Source organism: Mastigoproctus giganteus, chromosome 11 (genome assembly GCF_048544385.1).
Source record: "Mastigoproctus giganteus isolate SK-2022 chromosome 11, ASM4854438v1, whole genome shotgun sequence".
NCBI classification, from domain to species: Eukaryota; Metazoa; Arthropoda; class Arachnida; order Uropygi; family Thelyphonidae; genus Mastigoproctus; species Mastigoproctus giganteus.
The window spans coordinates 164,505,291-164,532,329 of record NC_143585.1 but is presented as its reverse complement, the minus strand read 5'-3'; the positions used below and the strand labels follow the sequence as shown (position 1 = coordinate 164,532,329).

Below are 27,039 nucleotides of genomic sequence, written 5' to 3'. Positions count from 1 at the left end.
TCGAGATAAACATACATTTGTAGTACACTGTATAATTTTATTGTGTTGGCTTAATGCCACAAACAATTTTTGAAATCCTGATTAATTTTCCTGTAAGAGTTTTAATTTTCAGAAGCACATATTTAGCGTGTACTATAATATAGACGATCATCCATCATGATTCCTAAATATATACACGTATACATTCTTACAATTTGGATTCCATTATCATTCAATCTAACAGTGAGTGGCCTATTCAAGCTTACATACCCTTTCATTAACATTTGTTTAGTCTTAGATGTAGAAATTTCTAATTTGTGGATCAGACTCCAGCAGTTTAGCTGGTTTCATTAGCTCTCTCCTTTAACCTGGATTCCCAGAATAGGTCATTCGCATAAGGAATGACCACTAGGTCATTCGCATAAGGATTTTTAGGACTTTCTAATGTCTAACAGCAAGGCCCCCCATCAAAGTGTTCCAACAAATTGTACCAAGTACGGATCCTTGAGAGCAGCCCCTAATGACTGGCCTAGAGACCGAGCAATAGCGTGAAGACATTTCTATCATTGAAATAAGTCTATATATAGGGGCAGAAACTCTGCCCTCCTGGAACCTCACCGGTTCACTCTGCCACCATAAGGTGTCAAAGGCGCCTTTGAAGTCCACGAAGTGGCTGACGGCATATTTTGAGTAGGCAGTTAACACAGAATCCATAACGTGCTTGATGGCGTCAACAGTGCATTTTCCCTTATTGAGTTTCCATCTGTAGGTTTTTGCCATGCCATGATAATATACTAAGAACCTGGCAAATATCAATTTCTCTAACATTTTACCTAAAACAGGCAAAAGGCCGATACGAGGATGAGTCATTAGTTTGCTTCTCTGCAGGTTTTATTAAAATTTTGAGATTGGCTCGTTTCCAAAGCCTTGGGAAACAGCCATCTCTAAGACATGAATTTAGTACATTTGAAATAAGCCGCAGGGACACCAGCCAGATTCTTTTTAATACATAACTAATCCTGGACATTTTCCATCCTTCATCGAGTCAATTGCCTGAGCTATTTCTTCATGCGTAAATCCCTCTTAATGTGCAAAGACAAAATATGACAAACGTCCTATTCTTAAATCTGGTTGCTCTGTACTTCCTGGTACTGTAGACTTTTGAGGTTATGATGAACATCGTGGCGAGATCCAATATTCCTTACCTTTCGAGGGTACAGCTCTAACACGGTGTTCGCAGGTCGGCCGCTAATACACTTCCTAGTAGGCTTCCGGATCAGCTAGTGTATAATCTTGCTACCTCTACTCTGCCAGATAGTGACTGGAGGGAGTCCGAGTAGCGTGTATGCGGGGAGCATTGTCGAAGCCACGTTATGTCAAGGATCTGGGTATATTCTTACCATGTGTACGCCAAATCCAAAAATTTCATTACTTCATATAGCATGTCCCACTCATTTTTTCTTACTATTGAATACACCATGAATTGTCAAACTAATAGAGCAAGCTTATCTGGGAAATGATCTAAACCTCCCAAGCACTTCCTAAATCATTTCACAAATATACGTGGTCTCAATTCCAATCTCAATGATGTCCATTTCCACTTGCAGTCTGCCAAACCACATGTACTTTTTCTGACAGAATCTCAGTTATCGGTTGATTCAACTACTGCTCATCTCAGATGCCCAAATTATTCGCTGTATCATTCCTTTCGCCTCAAAGGTGGTACTTGTGCATATGTCCGTTTGATATTCCCTGTCAGAGACTTGGCAATTTGGAATCTCCTCTCTTTGATCTTCTCTGGCTTAAAATCTCTCTACCTCATTGTGTCAAATTATTCTGTTGTCTCTACCGTTCTCCCAACTCCACTAATCACTTGGAGCTCTTTGACTTCCTCTCTTTGCAACTTGACTTTCTCCAGTCCTACTTTCCTAACAGTGAGGTAATTTTCCTTGGTGATTTTAATGTTCACAATTCCAGCTGGCTTCCGTTTTCTATTCACACCGACCCAGCTGGTCGAGATGCTGAGGCTTTTGCAATTACTAATGACCTTGCACAAATTGTTCATTTACCTACAAGAATACCAGACAACCCTAATTATACAGCCAACACGTTTGATCTTTTACTCATAAGCAACCCTTCTAAGTACACGGTCGAAGTGAGAGGTCATTTAGGCACTTCAGATCACAACTTGGTGATTGTCTCTTTTCCAATGGAGCCTTTATGTCATGTTAATTCCCAACCTCGTGTTGTTTAATATTACAAGATTGCAAAATGGGATGATCTGCGAGATTTCTTTTCTTCTTTTCCTTGATCTCAAAACTTCTGATGTCAAAGTTTGCTCAGATCGTGTCAGTGAAATTATTCTTGCAATTCCTACAGAACTTTTTGGTACAGAGATAAATATTCGCTCTAACTGTAGAAGCGAAAAGAAAAGATGCATGAATGAAATAATCAATTTATGGCAGAAAAGATGGGATACCATACCTACTGGAAGAGTGACCAACTTGTTTATCCCGAACGTGACTTTTCTGAATGATAAAAAGGTTCGCAATTGGTTTACACCTAGTTTACAGTCGTCATTTTTGTTAACAGGGAATGGGTCAATGAATGAGAAATTATATGCATTACGACTAAGTAACACGGACCTTTCTTTTTGAGGGGCCAGGAAAGGCTGGCGACACATACTATATGCTTGTCGAATATATGACAATGCCAGGACAGCGATACGTGAAATTCTTGAGAGTAGCTCCAGGAGAAGAAGCTATATTTTTAAGAGACTGTAGTAAGTTTCAGATGCTCCAGGTATTTGCTAAAGAAGTATTTGAACTAAGGAAAAGTATGATTCCAGTGATACGAGGTTGATCAAATCCATCTGGCTGGAGGCACCGAAATGTTTTTATGCTGCCGTTCTTACTGGTTGCACAACTGGAAGATGTACTCTTTTCTTTATCTCTCCCCCCCCTTGGTTTCCCTTTTTGGTATATATATGTATGTATGTTTGCGTATATATGCTAGATATATATATATATATATATACACTTAGTATATATATTTATTTATTTATTTTTATTTATTTCTATTTATTAATTTTATTTATTCCATTTAATTTTATTTATTTATTATTATTATTTTTATTTATTTATTTATTTATTTTTTTATTATTATATTTTTTTTTTATCTTAGTTAATTATTTTTATTCTCCTCTTTGTCTTCCTTTCGGGTTTCTTTTTCTTCTTTTTTTTTTTCCCTCTGGAGGGAGCCCAGGAATGGATTTTTTTTTTTTTTTTTTGTCTCATACTCTGAGACCATAGGTGTCCCATCTACTGTAACTGGTCCACCTTCCCGTGGTGTGGACGAGTACTCAGAATCACCTGTCCAGGTCATTGATGCTTCTGGGTAGCCAAGTGGCCAGAACATAACAACAACACACACACATAATACACACAAACCGACGTCACACACATATCTGGCCCATTTTTAGTGATACTGTTCTTCACAGAGATACGAGGCGGAGTTGAACTGACGGTCTAGGAGCCGCCCCATACATAAAAACAAAAAAAAATAATAAATAAATAAATATTCTTGCAAGAATGGAATCTTCTATCCCACAAACCACTTTAAAATCTCGTCCTTTATCAAAACCTTGGTTTTGCAATAAATATGCTAAGGCTGTTCAAGAGAAAAATGTTTCATATCGTAATTGGCTTGTTTATCATTCTTCAGTTTCATTTTCTGCCTACACCAAAGCTCCCAACAATTGTAAAACAGTTATTAATCAGTATAAAGCCGTCAATTAGGGTTGAATTTGAAAAGTGTCTGCAATTCTGCCCAGACACAATAGGCGGAAGTATATGATGAGCGCCTTGTCCATCAATTCAGCCCTGGAAAGATTGTGCAAGGTTCAAGGGTTAGAATTTTTTCAACCTGGACTGTACTTGTTAACAGGAGAGACTGCTTCTACAGGGATGGGATGCACTTAAATAGAATGGGTGCAAGAATATTTGCTGATGCTATCGAGGCAGTGTTAGGTGGGTCGGAAAACTGCTAGCTTGGGGGGATACAAGAACTAATAGATTAACAGCACCCACTGGCAGAGGTGAAAGTGATTCTTGCATTGCTTCTATTGGAATGAGCAGAAGCCTGAAAAACAAGTTGCAGGATATTTCAGAGAGTGCTGGGAGTCATTGCAGTACAAGTAAACACATGGGTTGTGTTAGGGTAGCTAAGAATAGAAATAGGTGCATGTATACTTGCAATGCTAGGAGTTTGGTAAATAAATTTGTTGAATTTGAGGTATTGCTCAAAGCATCAGAGGCGGATATTGTTGGGATATCAGAGACGTGGTGTCACACAGATATAAGGAATGCAGAACTGGAATTTGGGGAGTACAACGTCTACAGAAAGGATAGACAGGACAGCAAGGGAGGAGGGGTTATGCTATTAGTTAAGAAACACATAAAATCCAAGGAAATGAAGCCAGTCGACATCGCTGGACAGTGCAGTGTCGAGTCAGTTTGGTGTGACATAAGCATTAGGAGATCAAAATTGTGAGTAGGAGTGTGTTATAGGCCTCATGACTCTGATGAGTATAATAAGAAACTGTACAGGGAAATACAGTGGGCCAGTACATCAGAGAGTCTTATAATGGGGGAATTTGAATTTCCCAGATATTGACTGGAATTTGTGGGTTGGCCACAAATTCCATCATGCAGTATGATTGATGACTTTTGAGGTTATGATGAACATCGTGGCGAGATGCAAGCAAGGCTTGCATCTCGTCACACACTAGCAAGGCTTTTGTGGATTAATTGGATGAATGTTTTCTACATCAACATGTTCGGGGCGCGACTAGAGGGAATAATAATCTTGATTTGATTATCAGTAGTGATTCTTCATGCATTAAGCATCTGCAGATAAAGGAACCACTAGGTGGCAGTGATCATAGTGTCCTAAAGTGGGATTTACTCAAAGAGGTAACTACATCAGAGGTAAAGGGAAGGGCTATTGCTTTCGTAAAGGCAACTACGATGGTCTGAGACAATATTTAAATTCTATACAGTGGGACCAACTGAAGATGATACCAACAGTAAATTCAAAATGGGAAGCATTCAAAGAACTTATCTTGCAAGCTACTAGGCTTTACATACCAACTAATAAATATTGTCAAGGTTTAGGCCTAAATGGATGTCAGATGAACTAATGAGACATATGACAGAGAAGAAAAATGCATGGGGTACATATAAATTAACACGTGAAATAGAAGCCTATGATAGATACAAGTTGATCTGTAACCAAGTTACAAAGGAGGTTAGGCAGGCAAAGGCAGATTACGAGAAATCTTTGGCAAGGGATGCAAAGAAAAACAGCAAAGAGTCCTTTACTTATGTAAACTCTAAAAGTAAGAGGATGAATCAGATTGGTCCACTTGATATCGATGGGTCAACTGTTGATGATCCTGCTCAGGTAGATAACAAACTAAATGAATATTTTGCATCGACATTCACACATGAGGAGTTATTCAGCGAGGGGAATGCCAGAGGTGTATTCAACTCTGGCAGTAAGCTAGAGAATCTTGTAATAACTGAGAGTAAAGTGGAGGAGAAATTGTTAAAGATAAACACAAGAAAGGCACATGGGGTGGATGGGATCGATCCAGTTATATTAAAGGAGGCAGCAAAGGAAGTAAGCAAACCCTTAACCATAATTATGAGAGCTTCCTTGGACTCAGGGGAAGTACCCATGGACTGGAGATGTGCAAATGTGACCCCAATTCACAAAGGAGGATCAAAGGCCGACACAAGTAATTATAGACATGTGAGTTTAACCTCTGTTCCAGGAAAATTAATGGAGGCACTGGTTAAAGAATCACAGAATCTAGACAAGACTTCAGTTATAGTTCGGACACAGCATGGTTTTGTTAAGGGGAAGTCTTGCCTGACCAAACTGATTGCATACTAAGATGCAGTCACAAAAGAACTGGATGCAGGGAATAACTTTGATATTATATACTTGGATCTTAGAAAGGCTTTTGATACTGTTGCACATGGAAGACTGCAGCACAAATTGGAGCAGTGTGGCATTGGAGGCAAATTGCTGCTATGGATAAAGTGGTGGTTGAGGGAGAGAAGACAGAGAGTGCTGGTCAATAAACACTGCTCATCGTGGACTAATGTTATTAGTGGAGTCCCTCAGGGTTCAGTATTGGGTCCATTATCCTTTTTTTTATTTATAAATGATATTGATGATGGTATATCAAGCTTAATGTCCAAGTTTGCAGACGATACGAAGGTTGGCAGGGTTGTCAAGGACACTACTGACACTATGTTGCTGCAACAGGATCTGGAAAAGTTGAGCAGATGGGCTGAGAGGTGGCAAATGAAGTTTAACATTGACAAATGTAAAGTACTACATATGAGAAACAGCAACCCCAGAGCAACGTATCAACTCTGTGGTACTATACTGACACTGGCAGAGAATGAAAGGGATCTGGGGGTATTTGTGCAGGCAGATATGAAGTTCTCTGAGCAGTGTAGACTGGCTGCAAGAGTAGCTCATGGTGTATTGTCAATGATATATAGGAGTTTTTCTAGCAGGGATAAGTAGGTGATTATTTCCTTGTATAAGGCAATGGTCGGGCCACACATACAGTCTGGAGGCCTCATTTCAAGCAGGATGCAGAGCTGCTGGAACAAGTACAGAGAAGGGCAACAAGATTAGTGAATGGAACAAAGGGGTACTCTTACGACGAAAGGCTTAAGTTTTGCAAATTACAGTGTCTGGAGACTAGGACCCAGCGAGGTGATCTGATAGAGGTGTATAAAGCCTTGAATGTTTGAGCATGCTCAATGCTGATGGGATTCTTCCTCTTGCTCAGAATAATCACCTGAGAGGGCATAAATTCAAATTGAGAAAAGACAGATGTAGGGTAGACGTGCGGAAATTTGCCTTTAGCCAGCGGGTGGTTGGTTGGTGGAACAGAATTCCATCCATTGTCATGGAAGTTGATAGCCTAAATATTTTTAAGGCTCAGCTGGACAGATATTTAGGACGAAAGGAGGGGTGGAAATGTTTTTTTTTTTTTTTTTTTGGCTGATGCTGCATAAGCTTGCTTTCTTGCATCATATATCTCTACTAATGCTAATTAGTAGAGGCATAGGTTTGAACAGGCTAAGAGTAGAAAACTGGCTTCTTGCCAAAGCTATTGGCCTCAACTTTTGCCCATCTCTGCTCCCACCTCTGTCCAAACCAGATGGTTCTGTTGTCACTTCAGCCAAGGATAAAGCTGACCTTGTAGCATCCCATTTTTCTTCCAACTCATGTATTAATGAACTTGGTAAAACACCTCCAACCATTCCCAACACGCTGCATTCGATGCCTCCTGTGGGCTTCCGTCAAAAGGATTTTGATGAATCTTGATGCTAAGAAAGCTCCAGGTCCCGATGGTATTTCTCCACTTGTTCTTAAAACCTGTGCTCCTGAACTTACTCCTATTCTTTGCCGCCTTTTTTCACTTTCTTATTTGAAAGGTATTTTTACTTCTGCTTGGAAATTTGCTCATATCCAGCCAGTTCCTAAAAAGGGTGACAAATCCCTCCCATCAAATTATCGTCCCATTGCAATTACTTCTACTCTTTCTAAAGCAATGGAGAAATCAATTAACCGCCAACTCTTAAACCATCTAGAAACCTTCCGTCTGATCAACAATCGCCAATATGGATTCGGTCAGTGTCGATCCACTGGTGAGATTCTGGCTTATGCTACCCATTTATGGACTATTTCAATGGAATGGTTCGGTGAAACACAAGTAGTTGCTACTGACATCTCAAAGGCTTTCGCTCGTATTTGGCATAAAGGTCTTCTAAACAAACTTCCATCTTAAGGTTTGCCAACTGTTTTTAGTAATTGGTTATCCAGTTTTCTCTTTGATCGCTCACTGAGGTGGATGGTAGATGGCTCTCTGTCTTCTAACTTCTCCACTAATGCCGGTGTCCCCCAAGGTTCAGTTCTTTCCCCCACTCTTTTCCTCTTGTATATTAATGACCGTCTTCCATTGACTGGAAATCCTATGCATAGTTTTGCCGATGATAGCACATTGCATTCTACTTTCCATTTTGAGAAACCTTGCCCTGCTCAATCACCTTCAACTTTTTGAAAATCTGCTACCAATTCCTTAAATGCCCATCTTCAGGTAGTTCTTCAGTGGGGCAGTTACAAGTTAATTGATTTCAACCCTCCTAAAACTCAGTCTTGTCTTATATCTCGCAAAGAGGATTCTTCTGCTCCTGTGCTTATCTTCAGTGACACTCCGATTTCTAGGCAAATTATGATATATCTCTTTTGGGGATTACCCTGACTTCTAATCTCTCTTCGCACAAGTACATTACAAATATTGCTTCCTTTGCATCTAAAAAACTTGGTTTTCTCTTTCGCTGTCGGCGTTACTTTTCTTCCAAACAGCTCCTCAATCTGTATAAATTGCAAATCCGTTCTGCCATGGAATATTGTTCCCACAACTGGTGTGGTGCCTCCAAAACTTCTCTCAGGCTTCTTGATTACATTCAGAAGAGGGCAGTTAGGTTAATTAATGATTCATCTCTAACAGAGTCTCTCCACTCGCTTTCTTATAGACGTACTGTTTCTGCTGCATGCCTTTTCTACAGATACTTCCATGGGCACTGTTCTTCTGAATTGGCTTCTATAATTCCCGCTCTCTCTTTCAAAACAGTCCGAACACGTGCGGGCACCAGCCAACATCCATTTAGTGTCCAACTTCAAACTCACAGAACCAACTTTATCTTCCTCGTTTATTCATTCAACTGCCGTTTTCTGGAACAACCTTCCTTCATACGTAATTCCTAAAAATTACAGTCTACAGAAGTTCAAGTCCAATGTCAACAAATATCTTCTTTCGTCTTCTCAACCTCCAACCAAGTACGGTACTAAGTACTGTAGGTTCTAATACCTCTCGTGTTTGTGGTTTAAATAAAATTTAAAAAAAATAATATATATATATATAGATAAATATGGCATTCTGAACGAGACACAACTTGGTTTTGTTAAGGGAAAATCATCTTTAACTTACTTAGTATGCTATTTTGACACAGTTACTCATGAACTCGATGTAGGGTACAATTTCAACCTAATTTATTAGGATTTTAACAAAGAATTTGACTCGGTCCCTCATGGAAGTTTGCTGTATAAGCTGGAACAGGTTGGGGTTACTGAAAGGATTCTAAGATGGATTTCTGTTTGGCTGCAGGGCAAAGAGTTGATTAATGGATATTCTTCAGATTAGTATAACAATAAGAATGGGGTCCCGTAAAGATCGATTTTTGGACTACTATTGTTTCTCATTTTCAGAAATGACATCAATGAATGGATAGAAGGCGTGATATCAAATATTTGCAGTCGATGTAAAGATTGGCAGAGCCGTTAATGATCATGACAAGCAGCACTGCTTCGGAATGACTTGAACAGACTTCAAATATGGTCAGAGAAGTAGCATTAGCATTAGCATTAGTAGAGGAATTTGATGCAAGAAAGCAAGCTTATGCAGCATCTGCCAAAAAAAAAAAAACCCACTTCCACTCCACCCCTCTGTTCGTTCCAAATACCTGTCCAGCTGAGCCTTAAACTTATTTAGGCTATCAACCTCCACCACAAGGGATGGAAGTCTGTTCCACCAACCAACCACCCGCTGGCTAAAGGCAAATTTCCTCACGTCTATCCTACATCTGTCTTTTCTCAATTTGAATTTATGCCCTCTCAGGTGATTTTTCTGAGCTAGAGGAAGAATCTCATCAGCATTGAGCATGCTTAAACCATTCAAGGCTTTATACACCTCTATCAGATCACCTCGCTGGTGCCTAGTCTCCAGACACTGTAATTTGCAAAACTTAAGCCTTTCTTCGTAAGAGCATCCCTTTGTTCCATTCACTAATCTTGTTGCCTTTCTCTGTACTCGTTCCAGCAGCTCTACATCCTTCTTGAAATGAGGCCTCCAGACCTGTATACAGTACTCTAGGTGTGGCCTGACCATTGCCTTATACAATGGAATAATCATCTCCTTATCCCTGCTGGAAAAATTCCTGTATATCATTGACAATACTCCATGAGCTACTCTTGCAGCCCGTCTGCACTGCTCAGAGAACTTCATATCTGCCTGCACAACCACCCCCAAGTCCCTTTCATTCTCTACCACTGTCAGTGTAGTAGCACAGAGTTGATACGTTGCTCTGGGTTTGCTGTTTCCCATGTGTAGTACTTTACATTTGTCAATGTTAAACTTCATTTGCCACCTCTCAGCCCATCTGCTCAACCTTCCCAGATCCTGTTGCAGCAGCGTAGTGTCAGTGGTGTCCTTGACAACCCTGCCAACTTTTGTATCATCTGCAAACTTGGACATTAAGCTTGATATACCATCATCAATATCATTTATAAATACAGAAAACAATAATGGACCCAACACTGAGCCCTGAGGGACTCCACTAATAACATTAGTCCACGATGAGCAGTGTTTATTGACCAGCACTCTCTGTCTTCTCCACCTCAACCACACCTTTATCCATAGCAGCAATTTGCCTCCAATGTCACACTGCTCCAATTTGTGTGGCAGTCTTCCATGTGCAACAGTATCAAAAGCCTTTCTAAGATCCAAGTATATAATATCAAAGTTATTCCCTGCATCCAGTTCTTTTGTGACTGCATCATAATATCCAATCATGTTGGTCAGGCAAGACTTCCCCTTAACAAAACCATGCTGTGTCTGAGCTATAACTGAAGTCTTGTCTAAATGATCCTGCAGTGCTTCTTTAACCAGTGCCTCCATTAATTTTCCTGGAACAGAAGTTAAGCTCACAGTTCTATAATTACTTGTGTTAGCCTTTGATCCTCCTTTGTATATTGGGGTCACATTTGCACATTTCCAGTCTATGGGTACCTCCCCTGAGTCCAAGGAAGCTCTCATAATTATGGCTAAGGGTTTGCTTACTTCCTTTGCTGCCTCCTTTAATATAACTGGATAGATCCCATCCACCCCGGGTGCCTTTCTTGTGTTTATCTTCAACAGTTTCTCCTTCACTTTACTCCCAGTTATTTCAAGATTCTGTAGCTTACTGCTAGAGGTGAATACACCTCTGGCATTCCCCTTACTGAATAACTCCTCATGTGTGAATGTCGATGCAAAATATTCATTTAGTTTGTTAGCTACCTGAGCAGGATCATCAACAGTTGACCCATCAATATCAAGTGGACCAATCTGATTCATCCCCTTCCTTCTAGAGTTAACATAAGTAAAGAACTCTTTGCTGTTTTTCTTTGCATCCCTTGCCAAGGATTTCTCGTAATGTGCCTTTGCCTGCCTAACCTCCATTGTAACTTGGTTGCATATCAACTTGTATCTATCATAGGCTTCTGTGTCATGTGTTAATTTGTAAGTATCCCATGCATTTTTCTTCTCTGCCATATGCCTCATTAGTTCGTCTGAGATCCATTTTGGCCTAAACCTTGACCAATATTTCTTAGTTGGTATGTAAAGCCTAGTAGCTTCCAAGATAAGTTCTTTGAATGCTTCCCATTTTGAATTTGCTGTTGGTAACATCATCAGTTGGTCCCACTGTATAGAATTTAAATACTGTCTCAGTCCATCGTAGTCGCCTTTACGGAAGCAATAACCCTTCCCTTTACCCCTAATGGTAGTTACCTCTTTGAGTAAATCCCACTTCAGCACACTGTGATCACTGCCACCCTAGTGGTTCGTTTATCTGTAGATTCTTAATGCATGAAGAATCACTGCTGATAATCAAATCAAGAGTATTACTCCCTCTAGTTGCCTCCCGAACATGCTGATGTAGAAAACAATCATCCAATAAATCCACAAAAGCCCTGCTAGTGTGTGAGTGACCAGCCCCCAAATTCCAGTCAGTATCTGGGAAATTAAAATCTCCCATTATAAGACTCTCTGATTTACTGGCCCACTCTATTTCCCTGTACAGTTCCTTATTATACTCATCAGAGTCTTTAGGCCTATAGCACACTCCTACTCTCAATTTTGATCTCCCAATGCTTATGTCACACCAAACTGACTCAACACTGCACTGTCCGGCGATGTCGACTGGCTTCACTTCCTTGGTTTTTATATGTTTCTTAACTAATAGCATAACTCCTCCCCCCTTCCTATCCTGTCTATCCTTTCTGTAGACGTTGTACTCCCCAAATTGCAGTTCTGCATCCCTTATATCTGTGTGACACCACGTCTCTGATATCCCAACAATATCTGCCTTCGATGTTTTGAGCAATACCTCAAATTCATCAAATTTATTTACTAAACTCCTAGCACTGGTGTACACGCAAGTATACCTGCACCTGTTTCTATTCTTAGCTACCCTAACACAACCCATGTGTTTACTTGTACCGCAATGGTTCCCAGCAGTCTCTGAAATACCATGCATCTTGTTTTTCAGGCTTCTGCTCATTCTAATAGAAGCAGTGCAAGAATCTCTTTCACCTCTGCCAGTGGCTACTGTCAATCTATTGGTCTTTGTCTCCCCCCAAGCTAGCAGTTTTTCGACCCACCTAACACTGCCTCGATAGCATCAGCAAATATTCTTGCACCCTTTCTATTTAAGTGTATCCCATCCCTGTAGAAGCAATCTCTCCTGTTAAGAAGTACAGTCCAGGCTGAAAAAAATTCTACCCCTTGAGTCTTGCACAATCTTTCCAGGGCCGAATTGATCGACAAGGCTCTCATCATATACTCCCTCCTATCGTGTCTGGCCAGAATTGCAGACACTCTCAAATTCAACCCTAATTCTCGGCTTTTGTTCAACAGTGACCTGTACTTGTTAAGTAATTCTGCCGGTCCCCTACTCTTAATATTATTAGTGCCAAAAGTGGCAGATATGTTTTAATGTAGCTAAATTCAAGGTCTTACATTTGGGGAACAGCAACCTCAAAATAAATTATACACTTGGTGGGTTGGAGGAACAGCAGAGGAAGAATTCTGAGAATTATAATCGGAACAGATATGAAGTTTTCTGAGCAGCGTAAACAGACAGCCAGGAAAGTCCATAGTGACCTATTGATGATTTATCGAACATTATCTTGTAGTGATATGGAGGTCCCACTGCATAAGTAAATTGTAAGACCACATTTGGAATACTATATTCAAGTATTGAGATCACGTTGGAAAAAAAGCTGCGCTTCTTGAAAGGGTCCAAAGCCGGGAAACTGGAATGGCGAGATCGACAAAAGGACGACCGTACGCGGAAAGGCTCCGAATATTGTGGGATACATAGATAAATAAATAAATCTTTATTTGTCCTACCAAATTTAAAATATAGGTGTACATTGGTAAGTGACAAATTCCTTTCACGGCAGAAAATGCTAGGGGATTACCATAAAATGCGAATAAAAGAATGTCTAAAATATACAAGAAAGGTTAAATATACACGAAAAGATGACATTAAAACTATATTATTCTTCACTACATTTAAATAAATAAATAAATTTTCTGTTTATACTCCGGGACGACCAAACGGTCAGGGGAGTTTACAAGATACACAGAATACAAGAAACAGCACCATATTCAGCAGTCATGGGCTTGAACCCCGGTCATTCAAGGTCTAGAGTCCTGGCAATTGTAATACAAAATTTCATCTTAACATCATATCCACTGATCAACTTGTGCGCGATATACATTATTCAATTGCGTATACAGTTCGAAATTCACACAACTACTAGGCAACAGTAGCCTCAGCGAGCCACACTGCGGTTTGTTTCCTATATTTCGGATCTTCTATGAGCCTTAGTAGATCAATTCCGATATGTATTAGGCACTGAACTGATTCTAAGGCACTGGCGGGTATAAACCTGTCGGCCATCTTCAGTCTGTTGGACTTCATTCTCAAGGATTTTGTGCCTCTTAATGCAGATGGCGGGATGTGCCACTCACAAAGCTGCCACAGGCATGGTGATGATATCGTGCCAGTCATCATTTTGATTGAAGTTATTAATCGTTTCCAGGCAATGATGTCTGGTAAACGCTGCAGTTTAAGCTGTTCAGAGAGCTGCGTGGTCCTTAACTTTTGAGGGAGATGGTGCTTATGGTTTGCCCACTTCAGCAGCCAGAATTCACTCGCATATATTCTCCTAATGTGGGTAGGGGTGGCTGTCGCCCAAAATTCGGCGTCATACAAAATGGCCGAATACACTGTGGTTCTTAAATGTCGTGCGGTTGTTGCAGTCTGTTTCACGTGCAAGAGGTGCTGTTTTGTTGCCCAACGTAAGTAGTTCATTTTCTTTACAATCAGGTCAATATGAGACGAACGTAAGTTTCGTATCAAATGTTACTCCGAGAATTCTATGCGTCTCAACAACTGGGATAGGTTCGCCATTAAGTTTCAGGTGTACGAGCGTAGGCGATTTTTTGAGCGAGTACACCATGATTACAGTCTTCTGCGGATTTAGGGCCAAGCCAAACTTGTCTAAGTACACGAATAAGTTCAGAAGCTTATAATTAATCTGCTCACACAATGCCCTATTATTCATGGACGGTTGGATGGGTGTTAGGATCTTATTATCGTCTGCATAAGTGCATACATCATCCCTACCGTCGCAGAACGGGATCATCATGGTGGTAAAGAGAAGTCCAGATAACTTGGAAACCCCTCCCGGGTTTCCAAGCTATGACCTGATTGAGGTTTATAAGACTCCCAGAGGGATTGGTAAAATGAATGAAGGTGGAATTTTCACTGTTATAAAGAATTCCAGAACTAATGGCCATAAAATCAGTTTACTGGGTTGAGCTTTAAATTAGACTGTAGGAAGTTTTCTTTTAGTTAGCGAGTCGTTGATTCCTGGAACGAGTTGCCCGCCCAGGTGGATGAAGCTAACAGTTTGAATAAATTCAAAGGTCAACTGTATAGTGACTTCTATGAGAAGGGAAGCAAATAATTTGTATTTTCTTATCTATTTGGTGTTTTTTTTTTTTTTTTTTTGCAAGTGCAGCAAATACCTGTGGCTTCCTTGCACTATATGGCGAATACTATTACTACTATTCTTGAAATACATAAGCCAAGAGTTATTTTTAATCCCAACAAGATAGGTATATTTTACGATTCGCTGCCAGACAACACCTTGCTGTTCGAGAAGACACGCACAAGGGTGGAAAATTAAGTGAAAAAATTAAATCGCTATTCTGTTAAGCTGCAATGTAGATGGCAATATGAAAGTGTATCAACTTCTGGTTGGGAAAATTTCCAAGTCAAGATGTTTTAAAGGGGTTAGTAAAACTCAGTGAAATTATGAGGCTAATCGAAGTTGTCAAAATTTTCAGTATTAGTTATAGAAGAATAGCTTTAAAAAAACATTGTATTCTCATTGTTTGAGACAGTACTGAATGGAGTGCATTAATCAATTGCCTTAGATGAGAGTGACTTTAGAGAATCATGGGAAAACATGGCCCAGAAAAGTGAAAGCAACGTTGAAAATGGGAAACTTTGAAGGAGCATTTTTTTTTTTTTTTTAATGCAAACCCCAAACACGAGAGGTATTAGAACCAATAGTACTTAGTACCGTGCTTGGGTTGGAAGACGAAAGAAGATATTTGTTGACATTGGACTTGGGCTTTTGTAGACTGTAATTTTCAGGAAATACGTGTGAAGGAAGGTTGTTCCAGAAAACAGCAGTTGAATGAATAAACGAGGAAGATGAAAAGTTGGTTCTGTGAGTTTGAAGTTGGACAGTAAATGGACGTTGGCTGCTGGCGGCACGTGTTCGGACTGTTTTGAAAAAGAGACCGGGAATTATAGAAGCCAATTCAGAAGAACAGTGCCCACGGAAGTATCTGTAGAAAAGGCATGCAGCAGAAACAGTACGTCTATGAGAAGCCTGAGAGAGGTGTTGGGGGAACTACCCCAGATGTGGGAACAATGTGTCACGGTAGGGCGGATTTGCGATTTGTACAGAGTGAACAGCTGTTTGGAAGAAAAGTAAAGCCGAGAGCGAAAGAGAAAACCAAGTGTTTTGGTTGCACAGGAAGCAATTTTTGTAAGGTGCTTATGCCAACAGAGATTAGTCAGGGTAATCCCCAAAAGAGATATATCATTTTGCCTAGAAATTGGAGTGTTACTAAAGATAAGCATAGGAGCAGAAGAATCCTTTTTGCGAGATATAAGACAAGATCGAGTTTTAGAAGGGTTGAAATCAACTAAGTTGTCTTTGCCCCACTGGAGAATTACCTGAAGATTGGCATTTAAGGAATTGGTAGCAGATTTTCGAGAAGTTGAAGCTGATTGAGCATGGGTTCTCAAAGTGGAAAGTAATGTGCTATCATCGGCAAAACTATGGATAGGATTTCCAGTCAATGGAAGAAGGTCATTAATATACAAGAGGAAAATAGTGGGGGAAAGAACTAAACCTTGGGGGATACCAGCATTAGAGGAGAAGTTAGAAGACAGAGAGCCATCTACCATCACCCTCAGTGAGCGATCAGAGAGAAAACTGGATAACCAATTACTACAAACAGTTGGAAAACCATAAGATGGAAGCTTGTTTAGAAGAACTTTATGCCAAACACGATCGAAAGCCTTTGAGATGTCAAGAGCGACTACTTGGTGTCGCCGTACATTTCCATTGAATTAGTCCATAAATGGGTAACATAAGCCAGAATATTACCAGTGGTTCGGCACTGACGGAATCCATACTGGCGATCGTTGCTCAGACGGAAGGTTTCTAGGTAGTTTAAGAGTTGGCGGTTAATTGATTTCTCCATTACTTTAGAAAGAATAGAAGTAATTGCAATGGAATGATAATTGGATGGGAGGGATTTGTCACCCTTTTTAGGAACTGGCTGGATATGAGCAAATTTCCAAGCAGAAGTGAAAATACCTTTGGAACAAGAAAGTGAAAAAAGGCGGCAAAGAATAGGAGTAAGTTCAGAAGCAGAGGTTTTAAGAACAAGTGGAGAAATACCATCGGGACCTGGAGCTTTCTTAGCATCAAGATTCGTCAAAATCCTTCTGACATTCTTTTGACGGAAGATCACAGGAGGCATTGAATGGAGCGTGTTGGGAATTGTGGGAGGTGTTTTACCAAGATCATTAATAAATGAGTTGGAAGAAAAGTGGGATGCTAGCAGGTCAGCTTTATCCTTGGCTGAAGTGACAACAGAACCATCTGGTTTGGAGAGAGGTGGAAGCACAGATGGGCAAAAAGGTGCGGCCAATAGCTTTGGCAAGAGACCACAATGCTCGTCTACCATTAGGGCAAGAAGCAAGTTTTCTACTCTTATCCTGTTCAAACTCTAGTTTGGATTGATTAATAACTGCTTTACAATTGTTGCGAACTTTGGTGAGGCAGAAAATGAAACTGAAGAATTGGAAACAAGCCAATTACGATATGCAACATTCTTCTCCTGAACAGCCTTAGCATATTTATTGGAAAACCAAGGTTTAGATAAAGGACGAGATTTTAATGTGGAGTGTGGGATAAAGGATTCCATTCCTGCAAGAATAATTTCACTGACACGATCTGAGCAAACGTTGACATCAGAAGTTTTGAAACAGTAATCCGACCAAGGAAAAGAAGAAAAGAAATCTCGCAGGTCAACTCATTTTGCCATCTTGTAATGCGAAACAAATCGAGGTTGGAAATAGCCATGAGACAAAGGCTCCACTGGAGAAGAGACAATCACCAAGTTGTGATCTGGGGTGCCTAAAGGACCTCTCACTTCGATCGTGTACTTAGAACGGTTCTTTATGAGAAAAAGATCAAGCGTGTTGGCTGTATGATTAGGATTGTCCGGTATTCTTGTAGGTAAATGAACAATCTGTGTAAGGTCATTAGTAATTGCAAAAGCCTCAGCATCTCGACCAGCTGGGTCACAGCGACACAGCTGGTCGAGATGTCCACGGAGGCGCCTAATACAGTGTGTAGTTTTCATAGACATTATCTTTCATTTAATGTTACTTGCAGATGAAAAAATCCGAGTTTAATCAACAGATACAAAATAAATGAGGGGAAACTGTAAGCGAGGAATAGAGTTAAAGACTCCAAAGATATAATACTTTTTATAAGAGTATTTATTTGATAAAATGAATAGCAAAGCTTGGCTGACTGTTCTCACCTCAGTGTCTGCGAGGGTAGCACAGTGGTATTGTCACCGTCCTCCCCACACCGGGTGGAAAAGGCCTGGGTTCGAATCCCGTAGATGACGCGAGGAACTTTAATCTGCTTTTTTCACTCCGTGGCTGAGTTAGTTGGTCTCAGGCGTAGATAGCAAGGTTTTTCTCCCTAGTAACTGGGGTTTTTTCGTTCAGCAAAGCAGGCAAATCAACCATAGAACATACGCAATTTACAGACACAAATACGGGTTAATGTATTTAATTACGGGCAACCCTAAAATAACAATTTGATTTTTTTTGTACTCTCCTCAAATAACCATAGTTGTATGATGTTTCAGGTGAAAGTTGTGGAAATTCAATTAAATTGCATAAAAATAAAATTTTTAAAATATAAATAGAGTAGAGACTATTAAAACTGTAATTAAAACTTTTTTCCCAAAGCAGGAAGACGTATATTGCTCCATCCCTTGGTTATCCTATATAAAATATTTGTTAAAACTGAAAAACTAATAAATAAATCCAATAGTCATAACGGTTGCCTTTCGTCATAACGGTTGGCAATAATGAAGGGAAAAGGGGTTGTGTACTTAAAGAAATCCTAAGTTCCCACGATACATTTTAGGACATGTGGGAACTTGACATGTGCAAGGTTCCAAATGGGGGAAAAATTTGTTGGAAGTTTCGTGTTTAAAACGTCTAATGTGGTGTTACGGCGACACCATTTTGTAACAAGTGCTTCTTGTTGGAAAAGTTTATAATTTGATTTTAATTTTATAATTGTAATGGCTGAATCGATTAGAGGGTTCTGATTATGGGAATGTACATGTGCGTGCGTTCCGTGCTGGCTTGATTAGTCTTAAAGCTTCTTCAGCTTTCTGGAGAAAGCTGAAGAATGCACGTAATTATCGACAGACTATATTGACGCCTCACAGCTTTAGCTGCTTTCTGTCCACCAATCAATTTTATAAAACTGGCAAGAATTATTTACATTATGGGTATCTTTGTTCATCAATTACATAAATGTGATCGGCATTCTCTATTGCCATCAATTTCTACCGAATTAACCATTTAAGATGAATCTACTTACCGAATGGGCTGTCTTCTTGCGCTTTCGCTGTAACAGTACTGCCAACGATTTGAACGTGACGCCCACTACACTGGTTATACAATTTATCATAACGCCGGTATGGGCGCTGAACGCTGGCATCACCTTTTCTCATTAGCTTGTCAGCACTCATTTCCAAGCCTCTGTCAACTGCCTCGTGGCTTAGCACCTGTTAAGCAAAGAAATAAAATTAACACTTTTTTCCCTAATGGGAAACCATTAAATACGAAAAGTATGTACTGATTGGATTACTACATTATTATACACTATAAACCTAACACTGGTACTGGCAAAACTATTGAATATAATTTTGCCAGTACCAGTAAATAAAATTATCGAATATAATCGAATATAAAAAATGCGTAATTTCATTTCATTATTTAGGATTTGTTATGAAACAGACATATTGATTCATTAATTTCTTTGACAGTGGCACCGTGAACATAAGCAGCAAAACAAAAAAATCTAAATATCGATCAGATAAAGATGCAGATGACCTTCTTATATGGCCTATGCGCTCCAAGTATTCTCCATGCAGTGTGTGCGCAATTAATGGTGAAGAGCCAAACACATGTTCCGGATAGCAGTTGTCATCCATGCGGATGGAGATGCTCAGAAAGAGTGAGACATGTTACACTAAGCTCACGTTACAATAGCGTAATTCATCTGCTATAAACGCTTTAATTAGTATGACTCCGTTACAGAAAGAGGTTACTCCTGCTGAATTAATTGAAAAGTATCTAAATGCGTTTACACTCAAAGCACTTCGCCTAATAACGATGCGCGCCGTAAATCCAGCGTATAAAATAATTTTAACCCTCCCTGTCCTGATGCATCTACAGTGGAATAGCACTTTAGGAACACCTGTATCACCTATAACCTTGATAGATTCCGGTTCCGGTCGTCTGGCGTCGTGTGATGAACGCACGAAGAATGTATCTATGGTACTGACCTGTACTGCTGAATGTAGGAGCCTTTGCCGGGATTGCAGCCGAGTGGCAGATTTCAAACGCCGCTCCTCTGTTAAGTAATAGAGCTCGTTGGGGATGTATGCGTCGTAGAAAAGCTACCAATGGAAGTCGCAAACCAAAAGTAAGGAAGTCACCCTGACTGACTGAGATTGTAGCCAGCCCGGTATTGTTGTTGTTGTTGTATTTGGGTTTTTCTTTTGGCACAAGGGCCTCTTGGGCCATATTCTGCCTGTTCATGATTTGTTTGTCACTATGATCACAGTTTATTATACAGATTTATGTGCTTCAAATAATTAAACAGTTCCTCGAAATTTGCTTCATTGCCAAGAATATGAAATACGGTTAAGGGTTCCTACTGTAAGTTGGACAGGGAGCTAAAGCTTGATTTCTGACTGTTGAAAGTTGGGGACATTCTATGAGGATGTGTTTTATTGTTAGCTGCGACTGACAAAAGAAACACTGAGGAGGATTCTCTCCCATAAGCAAATTCAGGTGAGTTGGATGCGAATGGCCGATGCGGAGCCTTGCTAGAATCACTTCTTGTCGCTTGCTTCTCCTGGAGCTAGATGTCCACAGTTGTGGCTCTTTTTTTTTTTTTTTTTTATCTGCAGCAGTTTATTATTGGTTTGAGTTTTCCAAAGGAGAGACCATTGTTTCCTGCATGTTGTTTTAATGACAGATTTGTGATCGGTGTAGGGAACTTTTAGTTGTCTGGAAGATCCAGAGTCGGGATGTTTTGCAGCAGCATCCGCATGTTCATTGCCTGAGATGCCAACATGACCAGGGATCCAGCAGAAGGTAACCTTCTGATTAACTGTTTGATAGTGAAATAACTTAGATCGGATCTCTTTAAGAATGGGGTGAGAGGGAGAAAACGTAGATTGCATGGCAGTGATTGCGCTTAAGGAGTCTGTATATATCAAGGATTCCTTGATATGGTACTTGTTTATATTATCTAGAGCCAGTTTTATTGCGAATAATACCGCAATATTGATACTGCATTCAGTGGAAAGAGACACAGCTACTGAGAAGGTGGAAGAAACTGCTGCAGCACCTACAGCTGTATCTGTTTTGGAGCCATCAGTATAGATATGTACTTTTCCTGAGTTTTCCATGGAATGCGATTTATGGAGTTGTTGAAAAGTTGTATTAGCCAGGGATGTCTTCCCCCATCTTAAAAATAAATTGTCACAGAGAGGTACGAATTCAGTCCAGGGAGGTTCAGGAGTACCAAGGTCTTGGAAGACATTCTGAAAATTAATGTTCCAACTGATCATGAGCTCTTGCAGTCGAGGCCCTGCGGGGCGATTCTCATTAGGTCTATTTTGATATAGAATGGTGTATTTAGGGTCGAACAAGTGCTGCCAGCTAGGATGTGATGGAATACTCTTAATCTTTAGTGCGTAGTTACATAATAAGGATTTTCTCCCTAGGTGCAGTGGAGGTTCATTTGCCTCAATATACAGGCTGTGGATCGGAGATATTCTGAAGGCTCCCACAGCTGTCCTAAGGGCACTATGCTGTGTGGTGTTCGGCCGTAATAGGGAACTGTTCCTAGCGGAGTCATAGACAGGTGATCCATAATCTAAGCGTGATCTTATTAAAGCTCTATAGAGATGAAGAGAAGAGCTTCTGTCAGCACCCTAGGACATAGCGGAAACGGCTCTTAGGATGTTCAGTTTTTTAAGACACGTAGTTCGAAGGTAAGATATATGGGAAGCAAAATTAAGTTTATTATCTAAATGTAACCCCAACAGACGAAAATTGTTAGTGACAGGTATCAGGCTGTTTTTTAAAAATATTTCTGGATCCGGGTGGAGTTTTCGTTTTTTACAAAAGTGAATTGCAGTGGATTTTTTTTTTCTGCTGAAGAATAATAATTCCGCAGTGTCCATGATTCTATTTTAGCTATGGAAATTTTAAGTTATCTTTCAATTGGTTTCATAGTTTGGGATTGACAGGAGATAATGAGGTCATCGGCAAACATGTACGATTCTACTGTATTTGGTACATCTCGTGTTCATAATTCTTACTGCAAATAATGTTGGACTTAGAATGGAACCCTGCGGTACACCCTCCTCTTGTTCAAATGATTTGGATAAATTGTTTATATACCTTACCTGAAACGTTCTGTTGCATAGAAAGTTTTGTATAAATTGAGGTAACTGACCTCTCAAGCCGAAAGAATGGAGATCTTTTAGTACACCATATCGCCAGGTGGTATCGAAGGCTTTCTCAATATCGAGATTAATCATCACTAGATGCTCTCTCCTTATGAAGGCATTTCGGATGTTTGCCTCTGCTTTTATCATCACATCTAGCGTGGACCGGTTCTTTCGAAATCCATACTGGCTGCTGTTTAGTAAGTTGCTTGTTTCCAGGAACCATGTTAGCCGCCTGTGAACCATTTTTTCCAGGATTTTTCCTAGACAACTAGTAAGTGAAACTGGCCTGTAGTTATGCGGAAAGGTACGATCCTTTCCTGGCTTCGGGAAAGCTAGAACAATTGAGTGACGCCAGGAGAGTGAGTAGATATTTTCTAAGAAAATACGGTTGTAATATTTTAACAATGTTCTTTTTGCTCTGTTGTCAAGTTGTTTTAACATTATATAATAGACCCTATCTGGCCCAGCAGCACTGCTGGGTGTTTTATTGAGTGCCCCTAGAAATTCTGTTAATGTGAATTGCTGGTTGTATGGGTATTAAACTGCCGTAAAGAAATTAATCTTATGCTTTTCTGCAAATTCTTTAATTCGTTGAAAGGTTGGGTTAAAGGTGGATATTGCTGATATGCTGGCAAATGATTCCGCTAAGGCATTTGGCCGTGATGACAACTCTTTCCCTTCCCAATTTAGTATTGTAGTTGGGGACTGAATATATTTGCCATTGAGCGTTTGAATTTTCCTCCAAATGATTCTACTATCTGTGTCCTTATTTATGCTTGAGGAAAAGCTAATACAGGCTTCTTTCTTTGCATTTCTTCTTATTTTACGGAACTTGGCTTTCAGCCTTTTGGAGTTAATTAGGTTACTAGTTGTGGAGAATTTACGAAATAAATTCCAAGATCTGTTTTTTTTTCCTGTTTCGCATGCGTACAATCTTGGTTCCACCAATAGTTGCTGTTTCCGTTTCCCCGGTAAAGATTTTGGTATTGCAATGGTAGCAACTAGTAATATTTGAGTAGTCATGTGTTCCGTGACATTTTCTATGGTCTGAGATTGTATTATTTTATCATCTAACTGAACATGAGAGGCATATTCACTCCAGTGTGCCCTACGGAATTTCCAAATGGAGCGACGTGGTGAAAGGGAGTTTGCAGAGAATTGGCAGGTGATCACTGTTCAGTGGATTTTCAAGAACGGACCACTCCATAATAGTATATATGGAGGGAGAACAGATCGAGAGATCTATTGAACTCATGGATCCAGTCGACGTGGTGAAAGGGAGTTTGCAGAGAATTGGCAGGTGATCACTGTTCAGTGGATTTTCAAGAACGGACCACTCCATAATAGTATATATGGAGGGAGAACAGATCGAGAGATCTATTGAACTCATGGATCCAGTCGAAAAATGAATGTAGGTTGGCTCGCCAGTATTTAAAATGGTGAGTTGATAAACATCAAGAAAGGATTCTATTAGCTTACCTCTCTTGTCAATTGTTGGAGATCCCCACAGCGAATGATATGCATTGAAGTCTCCGAGCAAGCAGAACGGAGATGGTAGCTGGTCTATTAGATTTTCTGGGTCGTCTGAAGAGAATAAGAAATTAGGAGGGATATATATTGACGCTATTGTAAGAGTGATGCCAATTACAATACGCCCTGCCACTGCTTCAAAAGGGGTCTGAAGAGCAATATGTTTCGATGGAACGTTGTTTCTAACAAGAATTGCCATTCCTCCACGGGCTGGCGACTGTATTCTCCTATCTCGTCTGAAGATGGTGTAATTTTTAATGGTGGGACACACTGGTGCATTTAAGTAGGTTTCCTGTAGGGATATGCCTGCTAGATCATACCGGTCGATGAGATCATATAAATCGTCTTTTGTATTGCGAAAGTCTCTACAATTCCATTGGAGGAATCTTTCCATTAAGTGGTTTTGTTGTTTATTTTTGTTTCTGACTGCTTTTTAGTTGAAACTTGCTTGCATCGATCCGATTTCGCTTTCTTTGGAAAGTAGGGACGCGTGACTCCATCTAATCAGTCGCATGAAGTTCTAATATACCATCATCTGATTCACTGCGTTGGTCAAAATTCATGCCCGTTGAAACTGGTGGGTTCAGTACTTTAGTTTCTGCCACTTTTGGTTTTGCTGTTTGAGGCACGTCGATTGGAATGGTAATTGGGGTGTTACTGGTTTGTTCAGCTTTTTGTTGTGAAGGACACTGTTTGGAAGCAGAGAGCAAGGAAGGAACGTGCCCAATCAGCGATGGATATATTTGGAGGAACTGTAACATCTGTTTGAATACCTGCTGATTGAAATTGTTTAGCAGCAGTGGCATATGTACGCTTTGGTTCTGTTTTGAGTATTTCTCCTCTTTCCTCTGAGTATGTGACTTTATTCTCGACTTTATATTTTTGGATTTTTTTCCCTTGTTTCCATAATTCGCATATTTTGGAAAAAGTCGGGTGATTACTTTTACAAGTTTGGGCATTGAGAAGTAGCAGTGCATTCAGATTGATTATGATCCTTTGATCCACAAATTGGACATATCGCCTCACCTCTACATGCAGTTTGGGAGTGTCCGTATTTTTGGCACTTATAGCACCTGATTGGATTCGGGATATATCAGGACGAACACGGCAATAAAGATAGCCAGCTTTAATAGATGTTGGTAGGATAGGAGAGCTAAAAGTGAGGATTATACTCCTTGTGGGAACAAGAATACCATCTTTCCGAGTCAGGATTCTCCGTGCTTGGATTACGTTTTGTTCTCGAAGTTCATGGACTATTTCCTCTTCTGATACATTTAATAAGTCCCATTCTGCAAATATACCTTCGAGGAGTTTAGGGTGGCATGGGGAGTGACTTTTATTGATTGTCCACCAAAGGTAGTCAGCTTTAATAATTTTGCAGAATGTTGAGATTTACTGGTCTCTACAAGAATATCCCCTGGCTGAAGTCGCCTTACCGTTTTCGGTGAACCTGCAGCAGACTCAATACATTTTTGTATAAGGAATGGCGATAACTTACTCAGCGGCTGCTCTGAGAGAGAGAGTGTGTGTAGAATGAGGAATGATGGTATCTCCTCTTAAGGGGTTGTTCTCAGCCTCTTGGGTTGAGAGAAGTCATTATCATTGTCATTTATGTTGTCTCGTCTTGAGCTCAATGGCTCTAAAGGTGGATACATATTTTTATCCATCTTTGCTCCTTTCAGCCCTGGGAGAGTGGATTTCTTCTCCCAGGTTACCGGTCCCGCCACGGGCAGGCAAGAGCAGTGCCGTTAGAGTGACCAAGCGGTATAAAAGTTAGTACGTTAATTTAAGGAAAAAAAGAAGAAAGGTGTTTTTCCTTCCTTAAACTTGCTTACGATTTGTATGATTAAGTTGCCTAATAATAGAAAAGTAAGAAAATTTTTATAACTGAAGCAAAACTATATCTTTGAGAAAACGCTCTAGAAATCACTCAGGAAATTGCTTGATCACTATAACGCTTGGCACCCGGGGCCGCCAGCCCGGTAAAATCGCAGGATAAATGTACAAGCAGCCAACTCACCAACCATTGTACAGTAAATGACAACGACCTTACTGAATCTCAGGAACGCACTGACAGCGCAATGGCTTGCACCAGCATAACAGACGGACAACCAGCCCACTGTGGGTAGTCAGGTTGCTCCCTCAGGTTGTCAGGTAGTCCTCCTAGTTGTCATCCCGGGGAACCAACTGCGTGACCAAACGGATGACACGATATACAACTGCTTATCTAATTGTAACCCTCAAACCAATTTGGCTGTGACAGTAGTGAGTGCTGCAGAAGGATATGGAAAACTGGGAACGGATTCCCAAACGATACCCAGTACTCAAATCGGCAACCTCCTATCAGTAATCTGCTAGAATCTAATCTCGATCTTTAATGAACACTCAGAGGCATTACTATAAAAACTGTTATCAAGCATGGCAACCATCCCCCGATGGATCCAAAAAATAAATGCGATAAAAATAAAACGACCACGTTTATGTTATATTTGTAGTAATAATTACCGCTATTACAAATTGAAGTGTCAGCAGATGCCGAACTTATATAATTCGTCATTTACCAATGTAACCCTGCTTTTATACTTGAAAAAAAAGGAAAAGTTCGATGCAATCACGTGAAAAATAAAGATAATTTTTAACTGGAAACGTACACATTTGAAGCGTCATCACTTTTAATTTCAGTATTTCGACTGAAAATAGCCGATATCTGCAGAAATAGTACCCGCCGAAGACTGTTAGACTAACACACTCACACTGCATACTCTTTTCACATATTTTTCTAATATTACAGACCATGCTTAGAACTTACACAATCGTTTTTAATATTACTGCATTTACGTGGTGAATTCAAAAATGTTGTTTTCAAAATACTGCAAACAGTTGAAATAGTTTTTACCAAATTTTTGTAACGGGAATCGTCAAACATTTACAAGAATTTTCCACATTTCCCCAGACTGTGAAATCTCGCTCCATCATATTAGCAAAAATATAAAAAAATTGATTCCTAACGTTTTACCAATAAGACATATGTACCAGTTATTCACTTGTAGAAACGTTTGAACAATCATAAGTATGTCTGATACATACTGACTTTACGCAGACAAAAACATGGAAATTTCAATAGTTTAGATAAATAACGAGAAATTTACCTGCAAGGCTTGATTTAG

At 40.0% G+C, this 27,039-nt stretch overlaps 1 protein-coding gene across 1 annotated transcript in view; it reads right to left on the bottom strand.

Annotated features, from left to right (window-relative positions):
- Positions 1–27,039, bottom strand: part of LOC150078550 (fibroblast growth factor 18-like) — a 465,725-nt gene that overhangs the window by 394,641 nt on the left and 44,045 nt on the right. The window contains exon 3 of the mRNA XM_090385216.1: positions 19,189–19,375. Coding sequence (XP_090241342.1) covers positions 19,189–19,375 — 187 coding nt within the window. The remainder of the gene's footprint in view (positions 1–19,188; positions 19,376–27,039) is intronic.